Source organism: Ceratotherium simum, chromosome 9 (assembly GCF_057802395.1).
Source record: "Ceratotherium simum simum isolate JZ-2026a chromosome 9, ASM5780239v1, whole genome shotgun sequence".
NCBI classification, from domain to species: domain Eukaryota; kingdom Metazoa; phylum Chordata; class Mammalia; order Perissodactyla; family Rhinocerotidae; genus Ceratotherium; species Ceratotherium simum.
In genome coordinates, this window is record NC_141908.1 from 68,267,982 (window position 1) to 68,292,223 (window position 24,242).

The 24,242-nt window shown below is 44.4% G+C and overlaps 1 protein-coding gene across 3 annotated transcripts in view; it reads right to left on the bottom strand.

Annotated features, from left to right (window-relative positions):
* STAT1 (signal transducer and activator of transcription 1) overlaps positions 1-24,242 on the bottom strand; it is a 39,309-nt gene that overhangs the window by 4,545 nt on the left and 10,522 nt on the right. For 2 of the 3 annotated variants that reach the window (XM_004426741.3, XM_087435501.1), the window contains exons 6-24: positions 22,234-22,323; positions 21,139-21,217; positions 19,950-20,041; positions 19,577-19,728; positions 17,129-17,287; positions 15,608-15,700; positions 14,071-14,130; positions 11,925-11,954; positions 11,742-11,835; positions 10,492-10,533; positions 9,166-9,249; positions 8,396-8,494; positions 7,169-7,304; positions 5,738-5,787; positions 4,935-5,029; positions 4,007-4,152; positions 2,384-2,569; positions 1,257-1,332; positions 255-354 (exon numbers count right to left, since the gene is read on the bottom strand). In XM_004426741.3, the coding sequence (XP_004426798.1) occupies positions 255-354; positions 1,257-1,332; positions 2,384-2,569; positions 4,007-4,152; positions 4,935-5,029; positions 5,738-5,787; positions 7,169-7,304; positions 8,396-8,494; positions 9,166-9,249; positions 10,492-10,533; positions 11,742-11,835; positions 11,925-11,954; positions 14,071-14,130; positions 15,608-15,700; positions 17,129-17,287; positions 19,577-19,728; positions 19,950-20,041; positions 21,139-21,217; positions 22,234-22,323 (1,863 nt within the window). Of the gene's footprint in view, positions 1-254; positions 355-1,252; positions 1,333-2,383; positions 2,570-4,006; positions 4,153-4,934; positions 5,030-5,737; positions 5,788-7,168; positions 7,305-8,395; positions 8,495-9,165; positions 9,250-10,491; positions 10,534-11,741; positions 11,836-11,924; positions 11,955-14,070; positions 14,131-15,607; positions 15,701-17,128; positions 17,288-19,576; positions 19,729-19,949; positions 20,042-21,138; positions 21,218-22,233; positions 22,324-24,242 lie in introns of those variants that run through there. The other variant, XM_087435502.1, reaches the window with a different exon arrangement.

Sequence of the window (24,242 nt, forward strand, 5' to 3'; positions counted from 1 at the left end):
GACGGGGAACTTTTAAATATTTGAAATGTCACTTATTTTTTGGCAGGTGCTGAATGCCAGGAATAAAACTCCTGGGGATGATACAGCTTGTTTAAGCACAGCAGGCTCCAACTTGTCACCGCTAATCGAAAAACACCCTCCTCGGGCGGCTCCTTCCGATGTCTAGCAGACAGGCCTGGGGTCCGCCAGGGCGCCCTCCCCGCCTGAGAGAGCCCTGCTCAGCGCCAGCTGAGGATGCCCGCCACGCTACTCACCATGTCAAATTCCACAGGGCCCACCATCCAAGACACCTCGTCAAACTCCTCCGGAGACATGGGGAGAAGGTTTTCTGTGGTCTGAAGTCGAGAAGGGTGACTAAAATGGAGAGAAAGGAGAAGGAACTGTTACCATCCAGGTTAGGAGAGCAGCGGTGCAAACTCAGACACTTCATCTTTGGCCTGTGATTGAACCATCACTTGAACTTTTTATTCCAGGTAAGTGTGGACACTTGTAAGATACATTTGAACAAGTACAGGTCGCGGGAGGTTCCTGTCCCCAGCCCGGCCCCTTGGGAAACGTACTGGACTCGAGAGGTGTGAGCGAGCAAGAGCCAGACAGGAACCTGCACCGCTTCCGCCTGGTTAAGCCTGGGCGCGACGTGCGCAGTGTGTCACCCTGAGATGACAACGCCTCGGGGCGGACCCTGGCCAGAGAAGCACCAGAGAAAAGTCTGGGGAGTCCCTCGTCCCTACCTTGAGGTTTGTATGCAGATAAAGCTGCTCCAGAGTGTTTTTACATGAAGGCTACATCCATTCACCCCAAGACAGTGCTGCGGGCCAAATAACTGACAATGACTTTTCCAAAATTTTTTCTACCTTTTATAAAATGAAACAACAAAATAAAAGCAAGCGGAAAAAAGGTATCTCAATCATTACTTTGGCCTTTTCTAGATTGAAAAGAACTACTTTCCCACTCTGATCCATTTTTGTTCATTTTATTCACACTTTTTCAAAGTATCAGTTTGGGGAGAACTTATATACCTTAAATACAACTTTTTTTTGTTTGTTTTCTTGTTTTTTGGTTTTTTTTCATAAAGGCAGCAAAATGCTGATAGGCAGTGATACCAGCATCTCTAATTAGGATCTTTCCAACATGATGGCGGCGGTGGCGGCGGCAATTACAGTGAAAAAGCAAAATGCGAGCATCTTCAATAGGCTCCAGCCAGGAGTGGGCCGGCCTGAGGTTTTTAAACATGGAACTCTTCTGTGTTCACTTACACTTCAGACACAGAAATCAATTCAGTCTTGATGTATCCAGTTCCTTTAGGGCCATCAAGTTCCATTGGTTCTGGTGCTAGAAGCAAACACATTGTGTACATTTTCCATTAGCAGAATTGACATAAGAACAGTCAACTTTCTCTTTGATCAAAATTTTACTGGTTTTCTTGATGGTCAGGTTAGAGTCCTGTAACTCTAAGGGGTTATGACCTCCCTGCCTGGGTCACCTGAAATTCTGGTGGGAATGCACAAACAACTAGAAGAAAACGGGAGGAGAGTTCAGTACAGCAGTCAAGTGGAAAGGTTTCTCTTTCCAAGGCTTGAAATCCTACACAAGTTGGGGCCCAAAATATGCAGAGGGATATCTGGTTTAATGATCCCACCCCGATCAGTGTAACAGACACAGCTGAGGAGGTAAGCTGGGGCATCTTCTTCCCAAAGTGATTGTGCTAACGTTGAGATTTCTGATTCCGAAAAATAATTAACTTTGTTGGTGTGTTCCAAACCAGATTAGTCGCACTCAAACTTTCTCAAATGCAAGTCAGTGAAGACTGAGAAGCAGGAGACCTGTGTTCCAAGTCTAGGCCTGTTCTTAACAATAATCATAGGTAACAACAGGATCTAATAATTAATTGGGCCACCCCGAATGAACCACTTTACTTGTCCCGGGCTTCAGTTTCCTCACTTTTAACATGAGCAGACTGGCATAAATCAGTTGGCCATGGTGACTCTACCTTTTATGTTTTCCATGTGGAAAAAGTAATAATGTAACAAATAGACAAGACCGGAAATGGACTTTTCCAACACCCCGAAAATAAGAAATTATTTACTCATTTCTTACCAGCAATATTAGGCCAAATAATGCATTATGTTTCAACTGTGCTGTGTTTATACCATCTTTTGAAAGCCTGCTTTTACAAATTTCAAAGAAGGTGGTGGGTTAATGACACAGCGTGGGTGGAGTTTGTGCTAGCACCTTGCACTGATATGAAGAAAGGGCAGTGTGTGTGACTAGACCATGTGTCCAGCAAACCTCTGGACGAGTATAAAATGAGAACATGGTCACCAGGAATGACCATGCCGTGCTCTCCAGCATCAGGGCAATGATGCTCACTCTCCTTACTTACCTTCCTTTGGCCTGGAGTAATACTTTCCGAAGGCATGGTCTTTATCAATATTTGGATACAGATACTTCAGGGGATTCTCTGGAATATTTTCAGCAGCCATGACTTTGTAATTGCGAATAATATCAGGAAAAGTAACAGCAGAAAGTTCTTTCTTCGTGTAGGGTTCAACCGCATGGAAGTAAGGTTCTAAAAAGAAGAAAAACCAAGTGAGTCCCACGGAATGTCCCAAAACATACAGCAAAGAAACAGTACATTGTGGAGTTTATGGATCTGAGCGAACCAGGTAAGAACTCCTCACAATCTAGGAGTCACCCCACATACTGTGTATTGCTTTATATGTAAATACATTATAATCTTGTCTTTAAAACAGGAAAACTAAAGGCAGTCATTACTCTCGATAACATTGCATTTGTTATTATTTGCTTAGATTTGTAAATCTGGCCAAAAGAGGTTTATTATTTATTATTTTACCTTGAAAAGCCTGCACTTTTAATGATGTGCTGCCCACAGGCAGATAAATAACTAATTACTAATTGGATCATCCTGGTTTAAGCCATAGATTAAGTTACTAAAAGCTAAGCTTACTTTCTGTTTGTTGTCCTTTTCATACTGAGAAATGTAGTTTTTTATTAAAATAAATGACGACAAGACATGGAAAACAACTTTTTAAACAAATAAAAGATGCTATTTGCTACCTCTTCCCTCTAATCCTTAATGTGATAAACCACAGTTTAATTCACTCCTGATCTTATTCCTAGATTTAATTTGAATCCTGCTTCCTAACTGATCCAGAATCTCACTTTTGGGGGCACACGTTCCAGAGGCTGCTCTCTGGGACTAAGCTCTAGAACTTCAGACTTGGCCTGGGTTGCTAGTTCCAGCTCTCAGCTGATGCAGGAAAGGAACTACAGGGAGAGGATGAACAGGGCCGGCTCTAACGTCTACCGCCCACTCCGGGCTCCAATCTAGCTCCTCCGTTTTTCATCAGGATAAAAAAACACATAGAACAAGAAAAGTATCCCATCTTTTTGCATCTTTCCACTGAATGCATAAAAGTCACTGGAACAAATCAGTTTCTCCTTCAGTCCTTCAAATGGAGCAAATTAGAAGCAAGAGGGAGAAGCCACCCATCCGTCTTGATCACTTTCTCCTCTCCACTGTTCACCCCCATCCCCAGAAGCCTGTTGCATAATGCAAAGGTTTCCAGAGTCTTTTAGGTACGGATTCATCTGGTTAAATAGAAACCCAATACATAACAAAGGTAACCTTGCAACTGTCCTGTCTGAACGTGGGGTGCAGGGCTGCCGCTCACTCCCCAGGACCCTCTCACAAGGCTGCCCTCATCGGGGCCCCTCCACGTGGGATTCCCCTCACAAAGTGAGGGAACCAAAGTGGGTTTCCTCCCAAGAACTCGTTGCCATACTGACTTAACATCCTCCATCCACAGATAACAAACCTGACAAAAAGGAAAGAACCTGGCCTTGTCTTTTAAAAATCATCATTTCCACAACACGTTCCAGGCAGTGAATCACAATATTCACGGTGATGTATTAAATCCTATCTGGGAGGCTTGTCTGGGGTAGACATAGGATCTGCGATTTTATGCTCGCAGGCTTGGCTTACCGCCTCCGTTCTGGGACCGCTCCACCCACGTGAACGTGATGGCCCCTTCCCGGCAGCTCTCGCTGAAGCGCAGCAGGAAGGTCCCCGGCTGCTGGTCCTTGAGCAGAGCACGCTCTCGCTCCTTGCTGATGAAACCCACAATACACCTGCATGTGGAAAGGGATTGATGGAGGTTCTTTGAGGGTTAGTCATGATTTTAATTTTCGTGTGAACTTACAAATGAAGATGACTGGAACTTGACAGAAGAACATGGGATAAAAATGTAGAGACTATATCAGATGCTTTAGAATCTATTTAATTAACGTTTCAGGAAGCATTTCACTTATACATACGTATGCCCAAGTCCAAAAAAAAAAAAATCATTAACACGGTGCCAGTAGGATGCTACAGATGATCAAGAAATACTTGCTGGATTAATGAGCTTTTTATTTTCGCTTGATGATTTTAAAGGCTATGAAAATATCTGAATTTCTGTATGTTTTACACTGGAGAGGAAGGTTCAGACAATCTATTTTCATATTCTAGCACCTTTGATCAAGTTAAAGCCTTTGCTGAAATATAAACTGACCCTGGGAATAAGTTAGATAGAAACAATTTACTGAGTTAAAAAGGTTTCTTCTTCCTTCCTAGGGCAATATAGTTGGTGCTCCAGAAATTTTTGTTGAATGAATGAATGCATGACTGGCACTCAGAGTTTTTTTATTTAGCTTTGAAAATACACATACATATACCACGAAAGTATAAGTTTAATCTTATGAGGTTCCACTATCAAGAAGTCTTGAAGAAACAGCCTGTAAACATCTGTTTCTGTGAGGCGCACACAAGTCTTGTCAAATAATGAAGTTCGGGTCAGGCCAGTCTCAGCCTTGCAGTAAGAGAGTATGTGTTAAAAATATGTCTCAAAAATACATCTGCCAATGGCCCTTACCCATCATTCCAGAGAGAGAGCAGGTGTTTCTTGATGAGTTCAAGGATGCTTTCAATCCAAAGCCAGAAAGGAAAATTTTTATCATTTATATTTTCCTGTAAGTATACAAATGCACATATTAGGAACAAGGAAATCCCAAATAGTGACTTACCATGCCTCCTCCCACCATCAGATTTTAATTTGCAAAGACTGCCCAGCTCCCAGGGCTAGAACTGTCTCACACAGAGCAGTCCCTCCCCTCGCGTTGGCATTCAGACACTGAGCTCTCCTTTTCCGGGCCGGGCTCTGCTTCCCTCTCCAAACAGTAGCAAGCCCGCCAGGGAACAACTGCCAGGGTGAATCATGGGACAAAACTGCCCTCACTCGTACAATCCAGCAGCGTGAGCTCAGTAGCACTGTCTGGTGACCCCTGCGGGGTCGAATTATTCCCTCCAACTGGTCCCTCTGCTCGAGCAGGCGCAGGGGAACCCATCTGGCCGCCAGGCCATCCACGCCGGCACAGAGCACACATTTCACACGGATGGAGCTAAAACGCTGCCAGGCAAGGGGCTGGCGTGAGCCAACAGAAGATGCATTTCGGATATGAAAGAATGTTATCACACAGGCAGGTGCTTCCTGTCAGACTCACACTTGGAGGCTAACCTTCTGCACTGAGGGAAAGTAAATAACTTGCCCTAGGGGTTCCATGGGCCAGAGAGAACATGCCAGAATAAGCAGTTCAGTAACTACCATGGCGAGAAAGATGAGGACCTCAACAGAGAGCGAAGAGAACTCAGAGAGTATAAAACTCAGATGGTACCCACCTTACAGAACCTTGTCCATGGAATGAGACCGTCGGGGCCAGCATTAGGACCTACACAAATAAAAATAAGCTTTTTCAGGAAACAGAAATTGATTCTGAAGCTTTGGCTGGCCTGATGGCTCTTGTATTTGCTCTTAAAGAAAAAAACCAACTTCCAACAAAAGGAGACTGTATGTACATGGCTGATATTCTCAGAGACATTACTGCTAATTATTTGCACCTTGCGGAGAAGTCTTAATTTGGTCCCTCCCTATGCAATGTCATTTCTCACTGCCTCCCTCTCCTTCCTCAGCAGTCTCCTCTCCCAGTGACCGCACAGAGTTTTTTTCAAATTCAAACTGAGGCCAAGATCACCCCTAGGTGATCTACGTAACTGACACTTGACTTTACAAGCTTATGTCAGATATTAATTAGGCCTTTCTCTCAGCCTCCCTCTAAACAGAACATGCGCTCAGGGAGGCCGATGCAAATCAAAAGCCAAGTGAGAGAAATGAGAGAGAGGAAGCCCCGGGGTCACGAGCTACACAGATTAAAGCAGCCCAGGGTATAAGAGGTGGTGAGGCCCCCACCTCTCCTCGAGGAGAACCACAAAGAAGCCATTACAGGCAGAAAAGATACCTTTCTTAATTCTCACCAAATAAGGAAATGGAATAAGGTGATTTCTTACTTTTTATTAAATAGCACAAGACCCCCACTGTGACAGCTACATGGCCAAGAGAAGACACTGCTGGGAGCCCTTTGGTTAGGAAGACTGTTGGTGTCTGCAGTACACGCAGTTATGCGTACAGAAAGCAGATCTGGATAAAAGTTGCCTGTGGATTTTTAAAGAAAGAGTTCAGATACTTCCATTCATTGAAGATCTGACTGTGAGACTAGTAGGTCTTTGATTTGCTTAGTGTGGAAGACTAATAAATCCATGACGTGAGCTACTGAAAGGGAATTATCTACCACGGCCTGGACCCTGCCCAATCAGGGGCGTCCTCCTGATGCAGACAGTATCTCCTCCTCCAGGCCCACCTGATGTGAGAGTATGCTGTGCGGTGCGTGGCCCTAGGACCTTACTCTTACCATGCTGGGGACTTACTTTTTTCTCTCAAGGTTAATAACACTTCATCTTTCCCATCAAGGAACTTATTTTAACCACAAGCAATATATTTTACATAATTCAAAAATTTTTCCCTTAGGAACCCTGCTCAGAAATGTTAATATGAGATAATGGGGAAATGATTCATTTAAATCTTTTATCAGGTCTCTATCTCTTTTCAAAGTGAGGTCTAATGCTCACTTAGCTATAGTAAGCTGCAGCTGGAAAAACCAACAGACTAACACTTCTACTTGGAACAAGAGAGAGAGCCACGAGGGGAAAAGAACGAGTAGAGATATTTTTACAAATTTCAATTTTTATATACGTAAAAAGTTAATATGCTCATACCAAGAAGTTTCTCTCCCAGCATGTTCAGCTGGTCCACATTGAGACCTCTTTTGGTGACAGAAGAAAACTGCCAACTCAGCACCTCTGAAAGCTGAGACCATCGTGCACAAGGGGGGTTCAGGAAGAAGGACAGATTCTAGAGAGAAAACATCCAAAAGCTAAGGGCTACTGAAGAGCCACCAGTCACACCAGCACTAAAACACAGCACTACCACCCCAAAGTTCAGTTCTAGTTTCTGTGACACAAAAGTTTTCATGGTAGAAGAGGAGAAACACAGTCGAGTCTTGTTATCTGCAGATTCCCATTTGTGAATTCATCTACTCACTAGCAATTACTTTAACTCCAAGATCAACACTCATGGCACTTTTGCTCTCATTTGCAGACTTGCCCATGCAGAGAATGGTGAAAAATTCAAGTCACCCAACAGGGATGTTTCCCGTTGGGGTCAAACAGCTCTCATACTATAAGCAAGTGTTCTTTTTGAGAACTATTTAGTGCCATGTTTTTTGCATTTTTGTTTTTCTGTTGGTGGTGGTGGTGATTTCATTTTGAAAATGGCCCCCAGGTGTCTAACGTTCCTAAGTGCAAGAAGGCCACCATGTGCCTGACAGAGAAAACACACATGCCATGTAAGCTTTGTGCAAGAATGAGTCATAGTGCTATTGGCTATGAGTTCAATGTTAATGGGTCAACAAATATATTAGATAAGGTATCTATAAACAGAAACACACATAAACAAGGCTAGGTATTGATCGGCTGATGTAAAGGTTGTGACCAGAGGCTGGCAGGAATGTAACCTGGTATTTCCCCTAGGAGCAATGGTTCAGTATTTGCTAATCCAGTGTTCACAGTGACTTTAAAGAACTTAAGTACAGTGAGTAACGAGAATCAACTGTAATTAATCAACAGTGAGTACCCACACTCTAAGAATGGAGCATGCTTGTTTAGCAGATCTATACATTTAAAAAAAAGAATAAAGGACCTCTTACCACGATAAAAGTTATATGAAACCATCTATTGCTTGAGATTATTCACATAGAAGGAAAATCATAATTCTCGTTTCTAATACATACTCATGCTTCACTTTTCCAGAATTACTCAAGATCCTTAGCAATGCCACTTGAGTTATGTCACTTCTCCCTCAACATGTGGCCCTTAGGGGCTCTTTCAGATATGCACGGGGTCTTTGGTTAGCCCCTGGAACAAAAGCAGATGTGTTTCCCATACCCTGGGCTCTGCCACCAGCATGTTGTACCACAGGATGGAGGCCCAGCCACTCGGGAGCTGGCTGACGTTGGAGATCACCACGACGGGCAGAGAGGTCGTCTGAAAGATGACAAAGACCTTGAAATCATCTGAATCACAGAAATAGCCCCTTCAGACCAGTGTGTAGCCTCAAAACTAAACAAGGGCTTATTTGTAAATTTGCAAATATTTTATACTTGGAAATTAAAAATGTAAAGTTATATTTTTTGTTCATAGTTGAATTTATCTTTGATATATCTTTCAGTTAAGAAAAAAGTCTCGGGCCGGCCCCATGGCTTAGCAGTTGAGTGAGCACGCTCCGCTGCTGGCGGCCCGGGTTCAAATCCCGGGCGCGCACTGACGCACCGCTTCTCTGGCCATGCTGGGGCCGCATCCCACATACAGCAACTAGAAGGATATACAGCTATGACATACAACTATCCACTGGGGCTTTGGGGGAAAAAATAAATAAATAAATAAAATTATAAGAAAAAAGTCTCAATGCTTCATATAAAAAATTAGCATAGGACATCTCAACTGGAACATTTAGCTTACAATATTTGAAGGTTAATTCATTTCTCTAGCTTCCTGAACTACTACATTAATGTCAAAATAGTATTAGCTGAAAAAGATCACCGTTTTTAGCAATTAGGTAAATACGTCTAAAACAAAAATGGAGAAATAAGAATACATGTAACAGTTAACAGTAAAAATAAATAAAGTTTCCCAAGTCTGGACCGTGTAAGTCTCACCTCAAGGTCAATGACCAAGCCAGGCTGACACAACTGGGTTTCAAAACTAAGGGAGTGAAGCTCTTCGGTAACGATGAGAGGGCCCTTAAAAGAGAAAAGAAAACAAAGGAATATAGCGATCCATTCACTGACCCCGCACCTTTCGAGAGCCTAACCCGCACTGCAACAGGCTGCGGAAAGCCGGGACCCAGCCAGCTGCAATTCAGAAGATTCCAACTGCCAATCATCCATCCCAGATTTAATTACTGCAAGTATCTCAGTGTTCCCTTGAAGACAAGATTTTTGAAATTAAGGCAAGGGTTATGGATGAAGGGAGAGAAATGTTGATAGGGAAATAGCAACTTCTAACGGGTTTACCCGTGACCTAAGGCACCAGGCCCTCGGCCCCACTCTGCGTGCCTCAGGCAGATGGGGGTGGAAAGTGCACACGTGTTCCAGGGATGACTATCTACTGTAAGGGCTGATTTGCATAAGCCTGGTAGGTGATAAAGTGCCTTGGTTTGGGTAGAAATGCTATGGTTTTCAAAGTGCCTTCCTACACATTATCTCATGCGAACATCATAACAATCTAGAAGCAGAGAGGAGCAGCTGATCTCCTTGCTTATGGAAAGGAAACTAAGTCCCCGGGAGGCCACGAAGATAGCAGAGGTCGAAACCAGGGCTAGACAGCTGCTGTGCACTGCCCAGGCCAGCGTCTGTCCCCATCCCACACGACCTCTGCTGGCTGTGGTGTGGAAGGACGGCATGCCAAGAGGGCACAAAGGACGAAAATGTTCCAACCAAAGTAACTCCAGACATTTGTCCTCTGTCCACAGGTCATTTTTGCACACATCACAAACAGCTCCTGAAGGATCCAGCTGTAAAAAGGAAACTGCCGGAAAGACGACGCCACTGGGCAGGGGATGGCAACGGCAGCAAGACCCTCCCCGGCACACGTCATTATCAACACGGCAGTCATAGAACTAGCCTCTAGTTCCACCTCGGACAGTAACTCCCTGTGCACCCTAAGCTAAATCCTGCAAAATCCCTGTGATCCAGCTTCTTCACCTGTGAAATGAGTAACGCAGAAGCCCACCATACCTACTCCACCAGGCTGTCTGTGAGGGTCCACTAAATTGGTGTGCAAGGTCGTTTGACAACCATAAAGCATGAAAAACAGTGTTTTTACTGTTATCATAGATACACCACGTCCCAAAGCTCATTCGCTGCTCTTCCCCGCTGGGTCTGAACCCCTTCATGAGGTGTCACCTGCCACCAGGGGCACTGAGCCAACCTCACTGGACAGACCCGCTAGTTAGAGACTAATCAGAACAGAGAAGGACTCACCTCGTTAGTTCTGGTGCCTGCGTTTTTCTGTTCTTTCAGTTGCTATAAAACAAGAAACCATCTTAGCAAATAGCACGAAAATAGTCAAAGTCGCTATTTTCACCTACATACCAAACCAAAGTCAGAACTTAGAAAGAATGAAGGATGTGAAATTATTTTCAGAATGCAGAACAAGAGGTGAAATGACCCTTGTGTGGGTTCATGAGTTGGGAGTGTCTTTTCCCAACAGCCTGACACCGTGCGAACACCACGGAGTCTAGAACGATCCCAGGAAACTGCACCCTGCTCCCTTCCCCTTGCAGGCTCTCCCTGAATGATCCCCCATCACCTGCATTAGCTGTTTCATGCTCCCCAGGCCCAGGGAGCAGCTTTTTCTGCCTCCCCATTCCTTTGACACAGTCTTCCAGGCTAGGCCCAGAGACTCCGGGCCCAACTAAGATTGCCCTCAAAAGGACTTCAATCCCTGAGGTTTTAATGGAGCAACTCCGAGCCCCAAGAGCAGTTCTGGACACCCTCAGACTCCTGAGTTTGGACCAAGGCTCTCACATAAGGTCTAGCTTCCTAGCCATAAGTTTGCTGGTTCACGCGATGGTTGCCTTGACCCTCTCTGCGGGCTCTGGCCCAGGGAGAGCACAGGGCTCAGCACCAACACATCTGGAGAACTGGCAGCCTCAGATCTTCATGGAGGCAGGAAAGAAGGCAGCACCCACTTAAACCCCCTGCTGGCATTCTACTGCCTGGCGGAACAGGCCCTACTCCTCTGGAGACACAGCGGGGGAGGCAGCGGCTGTGGGCGAGACCATCAGGAAGGAGAATGCGAAGAAGGGGCTGGAGAGAGACTCCTGGGGTCTGCCACACTTGGAGGGGGAGAACAAAGAGTCAGGACATGGAAGCAACAGCAACCCTTGAGAAAACTCTAAGAGTCTAGAGTGAGTGATCACTAAGGTCGTGGAGGCACCAAGTACAGATAATTTACATGCACACTGGTTTATGGAATATTTTACCGAGATCGCTACACCCCAAAAGAAGCATCCCTGGGAGACAGACTGGTAGAAAACAGAGGGAACAGTCCTGGGATAAGGACGAGGAACCAAGATTCCCCAAGCGCTGGTGAAGTTACCAGCCACAAACTCTAGAAATCTTCTCCTAGGGGTGCCCTCCACATCCCACAGTGCACAAAGTGCCACTCTGTTCTAAAAAGTCCCAATGAACCAGACACAGCATAAAGAGGGGAAAATCGGTCTCCCTACCAAGTGTCGGAATTCTGCTGCCAGACTTCCATTGGTGGATTCCTCCATGTTCATCACTTTCGTATGTGTGCCCAAAATGTTGAACTTTCTAAATCTAAACAATACAGGAGAGCAATATTTAAAAGGCTTGGAACTGTTCAACAAACAAAGATAGTAAAATATAGTGCAAAGTACTTTACATACCCTTTTACTGTATTTCTCTCATTCACATCTCTGCAAAAAAATATATACATATATAATCATATATGTGTATTTAAAATTTGAAATGAGCTTCAACAAAACTACAAAAGTATATGCATAAGTAAATGATCAATTAAAAAAAATCAATACCTGTGGGTTTTCTGCCCTTTCATTCACTCACTCACTCCATCAGCCAACACTACCTCAAGACTGCTGAGGAACCTTGGGCAACTAAACCATCTGGGCCTCACATTTCTCCTTTGGACAACGTGCTAACAGCTCCAACCTTACAGGACATTGTGAGGAGCAAACTAGTTAATGGGTAAAAAAAGTGCACAGTACACCCTCAATAAACATAAGCCACAGTTACAGCAGTTTCTTGAGCAACTGCACACTTTGCGCAAGGCACTGTGCTAAGCCCTGGGGACTCAGCAGAGAGCACTGCTCTGTGGTTATGGAACTCAGACGACCTTCCGACGGGACAGCCTAATTCTTGTTTTTATTCTCTATTATCTTCAATGCTTCATGAAAGTACCGGAATAGTCAATTATTTGGGGTAACTGGCAAGTTCAAGTTTTAAATCTGAGGTTAAAATCTTGAGAGACCTTGCATCTTATATAAATTCAATGATCACTTTGTCATGTTCTGGACAATTACATATCTGTTAATGGCGCAGGCGTGGATGAGAAATCACTAGCACACTCACAGTTAAATGAGTTAGCTTCCTTTCCTATCTCAACTAGAAGTTCAATGTTTTTGTGAATGACTATCACTATTAGCTATGACAGTGGCCAATTTACCCCTGTTTGAAAAAACAGAATTTAAAATAAAAGGAACGGTGTGATACAAAGCTGCCTTGTCAAAGGTAAAAAGAAAACTCAGAGCTGGGACAGAAAAGAAAGAACAAACTAAAAGCGAGACTGAGGAAAGCAGAGTGTGGTAAACTGCAATGGCCACAAAATCTTTGCAGCTCTTCCCTTCAAGAGACAGAATATATTTCCGTGTCCCTTAAATCTCAGGTGACTTTCACTTGCTGTTACCAACAGAATGGATGGGAGTGATGCTGTACAAGTTCCAAGTCTAGCCCCAACAGGCCTGGCATGCCGCTCTCTTACCCACTTGGAACACTGTCCCACGTGAAAAAGCCCAGGCTAGCCTCTTTGAGAAGCCCATGCAGAAGGCCCAGTTACCCCAGCCAAGACCTCACACACGTAATGAGGCCATGCTAGACCACCCAGCACTAAGCTAGCACAGACCAGAAGGACCACCTACAGCCCACAGAATATAAGAAATAATAAGTTTTTGAGTTTTAAGCCACTAAGTTTTGGGACAACTTGTTATGCAGCAAATGCTAACTGATACACAGAGAAAAAACAAAGGCAGGAAAGACAATGGCAGGAAAGACAAAGGCACAGACAGTGCTACAAGGAAGAACACTGTTACAGGATTGGAAAGAGACAAAAAGCCAGAGAAAAATGATCTGGATCATCATAAATGGTTTTGAAACTTGCTAAACCAGTATGTCACAAACACCAACAAAAGCATTAAATATATCAAGCGCGGGGGTGGTGGGGAGCCATCTTGTTCCTTAATGTAAGTGGCTAGGTCTGTGCTAGTCCAGGTCCAGGGTTTAAGGGCAAAAGGGGATGGGCCTGCTCCACGGAGACCCTCCTGAGAGATCCTGCCCATTCCCGCGTCCCTACTGCTCAGAAGAGACAAGGGGGAATCCAGCAGGCTCCACACACCCCCCGTCAAAATGCTGTCAAAGTGACTCCAGAAACAACCCCACAAGTGGCCGTAGAATCACAGCAGCCTGAAGGATATTCAGCTTTGTGTTTGATCAAGGGCCCTTCCTCGGGGGCTAGCCTAGGAGGGGGAGGGGGGTGCCACGTCCAGCTGCTCCAAGACTCGACCATTACAAGCTCATATGCATACAATACACTCACTCTTTTGTTCCTTTATCGTCTAAAAAGGCACAGCCATGTTGATACCAGCGCTAGGGGAAGTTCTCAACGTCCAGAACAGAAGCTCTCGAATTAAATTTGCTGGGATCACTTACAACTGGCCCTGGTGCATCAGTCCATGTTTGGTTAACAAAACCAACATTTCAACAGTTAATGTATCTTAGATAACAGTAAAGATATCTTACTTATCAAATAAGACTTTGACTTTCAGATTATAATTCAGCTCTTGCAATTTCACCAACAGTCTGGAAAGAAAAATGAAAGTCATTATTACTTTAAAAAATTATCTATTACAATTTACTTATTACGCTAATTCCCTATCTAACCCCCACCCCCTCTAGTTTTTGGTTATTATAAACAATGGAACTGACATCCTTGTATGTCTACTTGGACTTTTTTTCAGTGTATTTGTAAGATAAATTCCGGAATACTGAATTCTGACAGAGAGCAGCACTGATTTCACATTCCCACCAAACGTTAGTGAGGGTACCTGCTTCCCTAGACAGTCTCACCAACACTGGGCTTTATCAAAATTTCTATTTTGGCCAATTATGTGGGTGAAAAATAGCGAACATTACTTTTTACTAGAACTTACACCTAATGTTTGTCCTGTTAGGAGAAAATAAAAACTATCACCCATAATCAGGAAAATGAGAATCCCTTCTATAATCATTCCAGGGTGGTGTGGAGAGACGGCAGGAAGGAGTGCTGGGCTGAAGCTCAGGCGGGCCTCTGCTCTGATGAGCTCGAGACCCTGGGAAGGGGCCCCTAACAGTCTGTTCCGTGTAGTGGAGCAGGTGGATGGGATTAGATTTCTAGCGCCCCTTCCACTGGTGAGTTCCAGGACCCCGTGGGTGCCTTAGTGTAACCCTGGCACCCAGGAAGCAGCACCCAGGGACCTCACTCAGTGGCAGCCCAAGAAAAGGACTAGGATCAACTCTGAAGGCAAGTGAGCTGCTCATCAGGAGAGGAACAGCCTAATGAATGTAGCCAGTCAACAGAAGATAGTAAAGCCATATGTTCTCTTATGGAAACATTTCTTCAATTTACTATCAAGGAGAAAAATAGGCTGCAAAACAACATATATAGCAGAACTCTAGTTTTTAAAAATGAAATATTATATGTCAAATATATTTGTCCATGTGAGTATCTGTGTATGAAAAAACATATACACACACACAAATGTATTTATTTATATATTTGTGCAGACACGGACAAAATTCTGGGAGGACATTAGGCTGTTAACCATGGTGGTCTACAGACATTTAGATCACAGACAACTTTGAAATTTGATGAAAGCTATGAACTCACTCACCAGAAAAATGTCCGCGTCATAAGTCCACATTCACCCACATGACCCACAGTTTTGGGGGCATAGAGAGCTCAGGTTACAAGCTTACCCTCAGGAGGGGATGAGGCTGCTGGGAAAGTCTACTCTCGACTACATGCATTCTGCAATTCTGAATGCCTTTCTACAGTGAACAGGCATTACATTTACAACTGGAAAAAAAATGAAGTGTGTGTGTATATCCATAATTATCTATTATATTTCTAGTTTGATTAGAAAAGACAGACTCAAATATTCTAAGTAAAAATTCATACTAAGATGTCTACTGCAAAATTACTTCCTCTAAAGCACCCTATATAACAATGCCGTGAAGAAAACAAGGGGTGCAAACTAGGTGACAGGCAGCGCAAGGGGTTACACCTTTCCTTTATTACCTCAACTTCACGGTGAACTGGACCCCAGTCTTCAAGACCAATGGCCTCTGAGGATGCGTTGGCATGCAAGGCTGCCTTTCCACCACAAACGAGCTGTAAATTCCCAACAAAGTGCAAATTAGCATTTCCATTAAGGTTGAGGCAGTAAAAAACTATTTTCCCTAAAGAGGAAAGGCGCTTAGAGAGCACAAGCTAAAAACAGTCTGAAAGATTCTAACAAGTTGGATGAATAAAGTGAGGTTTCTTAGTTAGTCAGTAAAGAAATCCCCAAATCTAATTTGCACTGAACAAAATCAGAGTAATTATAAGGACCTGTCACACTCTTCAACAAAGAAAACCCTGAATTGGATTATATTCACTTACAAACCTGCAGTAAGAATCAAAGTTGCATTCCAAAACCCAAGTAAATGTCCTTGATTGTTTCAAAATGCAACATGGAGACATTCCTGTTTGGACATGAGCCACAGGGAACCAGAAGCATTCTTATTATGTCAAGTTAGCATAAAAAAAAAAAACTTCCAACATGAACTCTACTCTTCTACTCCGTGCCATTTATTCACCTACTAAGCATATCTGGAACACCTACCAAGGGCAAGGCACTGAGCAAGGCCCTGGTGGGGAAGAGGATGACAAACGCCTGTCTGTGTCTTCCGAGACCTTCTCATTTACAATAAAGATCACGGAAATACACAGACAACCAAAGGATAAAATCCAGAATGGGAGAGGAATCAAGAATGAACTGGAATAAAGAATGCAGATCTGGAAGGGAGATAACATCTGTTTGGGAACTTGGGGAAGATTTCCCGATGAGATATAGGCTGAAACTTTCAGGATAATACAATTTTGAAAATAGGTACAAACAGGTCAAAAAAGAAGGCCCGGAGGCAGAGGACATCCTGTTAAGAGAGGCATGAAGAAGCACATGGGGTGGGCCTGGGAAACAGCCCAAAGTCAGGTCTGCCTGGAAACGGGGCAGGTGTACACTGGAAATGGAGCGGCCAGCTAGGGCCAGGCAGTGGAGGTGGGGCACAAGTGTCCAGCCGAGGGGCTCCACCTGGATTAGCAGGTGACAGAGAACCAGATTGGAACTCGGCTCTAGGACAGCCCGGGGTCACAGGCACCAGGGAAGAAGAGGCGGAGCAGAGGGCCACCTGGGAGGCTACTACGTAGGAATTCAGCAGAGGATTTGAGAGCCTGAAATGAGATGAGGCCACGGAAGAGGAGGGAAGGAGAGGACAAATATCATGAAGTTAGACGCGACAGGTCTCGGCACAGACTGGCCACAGGGCAAGAAGGAGGAGTAAAGAGTTACTAGTTACCAGCCCAGGTGGCCACAAGAATGAAGGGCCATTGGCATACACAAGGAATTCAGGAAACGCCAAATGCCACTAAAAAAAGTCTATAACCTATTAAACCCTTCTAAAATCTGAATTACTGTAAAATTTATTATCTGAGTTACTGTAAAATTTTCCTGTGGGTAAAATAACTATAGAAAGTGCAAATAAATCTCTCTCCAGTTACTTCTGAATGAGCTGCTGGAAGAGGCTGAAGGTGCGGTCCCACAGCCCTTGCTTGTTTTTCGTGATCGGGTCGTGCTCGTAGGTGTATTTCTGCTCCAGTTCCTCAAGCTTCTTAAGCTGCTGACGAACCTGCTGCAGACTCTCCGCCACTATGGTGAACCTGGAAGACACAAGACACAGGGGGCTCAGTCAGAAACAGTCCCAAAGCAGCCTGGATGAAAGGCCATCACGGAGAGCAACACGTGGTTTCTACAGGCAACACACGCCATATCTGCGCACTGCACTCCGCACCGCTGGGAGAAACGGAGAACAAGGCTGTTTCGGCATTAAGCAGTTGTTATTTGGGGAGAAAAAACTAACACGCACTGAAGGATTACAGCCTCCGTCAAAAACCTCTGCTTACTGCTGAGGGGGACCTAAGGGGAGATGGGGCGGGGCGGGACTTCTAGGGGATCTGATCTTTAAGATAACTGGGATTAAAAGGGACAGGGCAAGGCAGACGCCATCAGAGGCAACGCGGGAGGCAGCGGGGAGCCCCTGCAGGTTTTATATCAGGACAGTGATGTTACGCAGAGGGGAGAGCGCAGCCTGGAAGCTATAGAATCAACACAGAGAGGGGATGCTAGACCCAGGTTAGAGGGAGAGGAGGGAACAAAGGTCACTGTTTGAACTGAAAGCAGGAGGCAATATGCTCCACCTGGGCCCTCAAAATATAAACCAAGGAGGAGACCTGGTGCTTGCTTTCAAGGTTCCTCCTTCCTGACAGTCAACTGCCAGTGGTGACGCAGCCTCTGAGCCGAGCCAGGCTGTGGATGTGTTGTTTTATTCGCCTGGAGTAATGACAGAAGAAAATCTTATCCCCAGGGAAAAACACCATCTTCAATTCCTGGTTTCCTTCCTCGAATCCAGTTCAAAGCAGTGAAAGAGCAGCCCTTGGCATGAAATGAAAAGGCAGGAGAATGGTGCACAGGCAGTTCCAGAGAGGATTTGAACTCAGTGCTTCCCAACTTTGTTCCAGCCACGGCACAAGAGAAAATGCCAATCCTTGTACAGCACAGTGGGGGATGTGGGAGGGCATTTGCTGTGGCCTAAAGCGACCACCAGGGGGTCCCAGACAAGCCGAGGACTCCCTGGGCACCTGGAAGGTTCAGGGGTCAGTGTCTCTCAAGGCATATGGGGGCACACTGGGCTGGGAAGCTCTGTGCTAACCCATAAGAAATTTGGGCTATGGGCAGGCAATTCACAGAATAAAAATCAATGGCTGAATATTAATTGTGAATTTTTTTTAAAAAAATAGCAACTCAGAAAATAATCTCATGAGATCTCTGGTCCTTGGGCCCTCAGGAACTGTTCCAGGTCACCACCCCCTCATATCCACTCTGATCCCACCTCTTCCATCCCCTCTGCTCTGTCGGCCCTCCCCTGGACTACACTAACATGCTCATAGTAGCCCAACTGGCCTTTCCGTCTCTATTCTCTCCTCCAGACTGCTGCCAGAGTGACCTTCCTAAATTAAAACTCAGAGAAATGAACCTCCACTTAAATAAAAAGCCTGCCTGGCTCACCAGTGCCCAGTGGATACAGTCCCATTCCCAGCACGGTGTGAGAACCTCCACGACCAGGCTCCAGCCTCTCGCCAGCTCTGCTTTCTCCCTGCCCTCCCGGGCACCCCTCTCTCCAGCCATCCCACACAGCAGTATTACAGGCCTCACTCGTGCCCGGCCTCTCCTCCCCTCTGCCTCTGTCATGCTGTTCTCCTCCCCAGTCTACACGAAGTACTCCCGTTCACTCTCAAGAGTGAACCACTTCCTCTCAGAAACCTTTCCTGGTGACTCCTTCCTTTATCCATCATGGAACTCCGGACGGACCTTTATTAGAGCACTGGCAACATGTTACTGCACAGAATTATTACCCCGTCTATCTCCTGCCTCCACACCGAGAACTCCTTACTGGCAAGGACCAAGAATCATTCATCCTTGTGTCCCCAGGTCCTAGCCCAGTGCCTGGGATACAGCATTTAATAAGTATTTACTGGATGGATGACTGAATGAATGGCCCACGACAAACTATTACCTCATGGAAGCCTGGAAAATGCCTTAAGCTATTTTGTTTTTAATAAAACATTAGGACTCAAGTTGTTAAATGTGTTATGTGACGCCCATGTCACTGGTGTTTTAGCACAGCCAAATGACGTACCCCCGGGTACATGCATAGGAGGGAGAGGAGTGTTCTGAACCAAGCAGAATGTGCGTGGCTCAACGTGGCCACAGGCATGAATAATGCTGCACTTTGTAGGCAAGTGTTTCCAGGGCAAGAAGAAGTTGAACCACATCAAACTCTGAACAAAGTTTTGACAGGGTCCATTCAATGAACGCAGCTCGAGTGTGCACTTTACGAGTTTATACAGTTAGCCAGTCAGTGGCCAATTTTCCACTCTAGAGAATCTCACCAGTTCTGCAGCTGATCGAGGCACGCGTTGGGGGGTCCCCCAATACAGGCACTCTGCTGTCTCCGCTTCCACTCCACCAGCTCATCGTTAATCAGGGCTTTCTGGGTGAGTTCAGTGACATTCAACAACTCTATTATTTTGTGAACTACCTCCTAAAGGGAGAGGAAGAAACAAAGTGAAATAAATTCATCTTTAATCACTGAATTTTAAAAGACGTCACTTCAAAGACCAAGCAAGCAAATATCCTTCCATCTTCACTGCGGCTCTAAGCCAAGTGGTTATAAAAATAATTTTTCCTCTATTCTAAACTTCAAGTCCATTATTCACAGTCTGTGACAAAAGAAACATGTTATTCTGGAAAGTGAATCACTACCTTTCTCTTATTGTCAAGCATTAAATACATCTTCTGGAGTAACATCTGTTCTTGTTTCTGATCATTCTTCGCCACACCATTGGTGTCATGCTCTGTGAATTAGGAGAGACAGCAGATAAATATAAATGTAAAAGAAGACACAACCCACTAAAACCAAGATTCACATACATGGAGGAGAAATATGATCCAAATGCTATTTGGTGATAGGTCAAAGATGGTGTTCTTCAATCTTTATTCAACAAAACAAGAAAAACTGTCCTAAGTATAAAAACTAGACACACTGAGAAAGAAGACTTGTTTTCAATGACTCATGTAAATTGGAAACACTACTATCTGGCTCTTAAGGCACTGTCAGAATATTACCTGACAGTGGTAATGAATGTAAGAGACAAAATTCAAAATCTCAGATAAAAAGTTTATACAAAGCATTTCTGCAGCTTTGAGAGGGAAGTAGACGATTAGGAAATATCAGTAGTTCAGGTTCCTTCCTCTCACACTTTTACTCAAATTATACTAATAATGTCTCCACACTAACCACGGCATCCTCCAGCTGATTGCTAGGGTTACAGCTGTACCCTACATGTCCTACACAATGCACACTTTGGGGTTATTTCCAGCTGACGTCCTGTCATCATTAAACACGAGCAACAACAACAAAAGACTGACACTGCTTTAAGACATGAGGAAACTGCTGAACTTCTCTGTAGAGTATACACAGAGCTTGAATGATTGAGGGAGCTTTAGTAATGTACTAGGGCAGGGGAGCTCCAAACAGCCGTCAGTCCACATCATCAGTGCGCTAGGCCCAAGAACGAAAGTGAATAACATACAACCAGTGGTTAGCAACTGGGGGGGATTTTGCCCGCCAGAGAACATGTGGCAACGTCTGGAGACAGTTTTGGTTTTCACCACTGGGGATTAGGGGATAGTCTACTGCCACCTGGTGGGTAGAAGTCAGGGACGCTTCTAAACATCCTACAGGGCACAGGGCAGCCCCACAACAATTATCTGGTCCAAAATGTCAACAGTACTGAAGTTAGGAAACCTGGCCTGGGTTATCAAGAAGCTGAGACTAGCAATTCAGAGTCATAAAATATTAGGCAAATATGAAGGAGTAGCCACCTTCATTACCTAGTGTAGAAAGAAAAAATTACAGCCATTGGACACTGCTTTCAATGCAAACTCTTACCTCTATTCTGCAAGGTTTTGCATTTAAAGTCATATTCATCTTGTAAATCTTCAAGGGTCTTGATTTCATGCTCTATACACTACAAATAAAGACATACAAAGGTTTTCCACTGCTCAGCTTCCAAAGACTTTAGGAAACAGACTACTGCTTCTATAGAACCCAGAAAACCAGGAAACAATCTTGCTCCCTCAGAGATGGATCAGTCTTGCAAAATTCTAATCACATACATGAAATACTTTCTATTTCATTAATAAGTATATAACTTTTTTTAGAAAAGGAAATATATGGCTATTTCTGGACAGAGCCACTTGATTTCTGCTTTAATGAAGTGTTTCCCTAGGAGGCTACAGAATAAAGTGGCTCCGAAGAATCCAGAGCTTGGAAAGATGCTGTCTGAAGTGCAAAGTCAAGGCCGTGCTGGTGTGACCCACAGACCCACAGGAGATCGCACCATCCGCCGGAAGTCCTTTTTCACAGATATGGGCCTGGTGGAAAGCAGGATTCCTCATCCTTCCCCACAAAGAGCCCTCACAGCAGCGGGGAGTGGACACATGCACCAAGGGCGCCGAGGCAGCCCTCTGCTTCCAGAAATTGTCTTGGAAGTTTTCTCTTAAAATTATTGTGGATGTTTTACTCTAATCACAAATGTGTCAGAAGGTCTTTCAATGAAGTGTTTTTGTTGCCCTTCCAAGTCTTAGAACAAAGCAAGTGTTTGAGGAAGATGGGCCACGTTCTCCTGGGGCTCTGTGTAACCCTAGGAACACCCCAATTTGAGAGGTGGAGACATAAAGGGCTACTCAGAGCAGCAGCATCTAGTTTATCAGCTGATGGGGCAAAGCCAACAGTTACAGCACGATCTTGCAAGAAAGAAAAAGATAAGCTCAATGTTCAGAAGTTATAACAAGGGCCATAAAAGTCTATCTGCTCATTGCTTTTGCCAGTTTGTTTACTTAAGGTTTGCAACTTCCAAAAAACTTTCCTTCTCAACTACTTAAAGGACTGAAACCAGTTACTACAGTTAAACTAGAGCAATTGAAACGCTTCTTCCTCTATAAAAAGTTACAGAATAAATGTATATATTTACTCAATACTCACCATAACCTTGTCCTTCACATTTCTGACTTTGCTGTCAAGTTCCTTCTGTTTGTCTAACATCACAGTGCTCTGAATATTCCCCGACTGAGCCTGTAATGGGAGGTGCGTGGTTAACAGCCATCACTTCCTCTGGCGTATTCACCTGCCGCTTACGCTCCAAAGTCAAGTCCATACCCTGAGCCCCACCTACCTCCCAGACCTTGCAAAACTTCCTACAGGCGTCCCACATGAGTGTCAACAAGAAATAGCTCAGTTCCCAAGGCCCTGGAAAATGCTGGCAAACTGTTAACAAGGCTACAGAGAGACTAGGCTCAGTTCATGCCTAAAATAAACAAACAGTATTTCTGGAATTTTCCATTAATTCATACAGTTGCATGGCACCACATAAGAAATTTATTTCAAGGTTTCTCAAATTCTGTAGACAAGATTATTCTTATTAACCCTGTACTTAAGTGACTTAAAGCCTTGCGGCTCCCAGTGTGGTCCCCAGACCAGCAGCATCTTACCACCTGGGAGCTCACTGGAAATGCACAATCTCATGTCCAAACTGATAACTGAATCAGAAACTCCATTTTGACAAGATCCCAGGTGATTCAGAGGCATATCAAAATTGAACAGCACTGCCATTAAGCACTTCAATGAGTATCCGCTGCTCTAAAGTAAAAATGAATATTAACCTAGACACACTGAAAGTGGTTACTCCTCATCCCTGATAATCAGAAGAGCCAGGGCCGGCTCCGTGGCTTAGCGGTTAAGTGCGCGCGCTCTGATGCTGGCGGCCGGGGTTCGGATCCCGGGAGCGCCCCGAGGCACCACTTCTCCGTCCAACGCGAGGCCGAGTCCCACGTACAGCAACTAGAAGGATGTGAACCTATGACATACAACTATCTACTGGGGCTTTGGGGGGAAAAAACTGAATAAATAAAATCTTTAAAAAAAAAAAAAAAAAAAAAGAAGAGCCAGACGTGGCAGCGCCTATCTGTTCATTACACTAAGTGTTCCATGATTTACTCACGTAGCATGACTTCCTAGGGACTAAGCCAAGGTCAGGCAATGTCCGAGGCCCAGGCAGTAGAGTAGAAAACAAGATGGACCATGTTGTCAGAAACACTCCAGAAAGATGCTATTTTTGTTTAGAGGTAAAGCCCCTACATGGCAAAAACTGTGCCCAATGACCTTTCTTACATGGTGCCCTCCACAGCAAAAATTCCATATGGGCATTTTTATATACTAAGATTTATCAGTCTTCTCTTCTTTTATACCTGGATTTCCCCTCATATTAGAAAGTCTTTCCCTATTGACAGATTACAGAGGAGTTCAGACATTTTTGTCCCTAGCACTCTAGCACTTCATGATTTCATTTTTTTTTTACTTTTATTTCTCTGATACATTTGAGGTTTAATCTTGTGTTTATTGTGAAATATGGGTCCAACTGTAACTTTTTTCCAATTGGCTATCCATTTGTCTTAACAAATGTTCATATTTTCCCCAGTGCTTTGGGTTGTCACCTTTACCATATAAATTTCCATGTGCATCTGGGTTTACGTCTGGATTTTCTCCTCTTTCCCACTGGTCTTTCTCTTCATAAGCCAGAACCCCTGAACGATGTTTAATTATAGAGGGTTTATAGTATACCTACTGATGAGATATATATGAGATATGATGAGATATACAGTATCTCATTGCTCTACTTTGTCACGAGTTTCCTTGCTATTCTTGCGTGTTTATTTTTCATATGAATTTCATAGCTCCAGAAAACAACTTGCTATTTTTATTGGGATCACATAAAAATTATGAATTAGGGGCTGGCCCCATGGCTTAGTGGTTAAGTGCGCGCGCACCGCTACTGGCGGCCTGGGTTTGGACCCTGGGCGTGCACCGACGAACTGCTTGTTGGGCCATGCTGTGGCAGCGTCCCACATACAGCAACTAGAAGAATGTGCAACTATGACATACAACTATCTACTGGGGCTTTGGGGAGAAAAAGGGAAAAAAAAAGAGGAGGATTG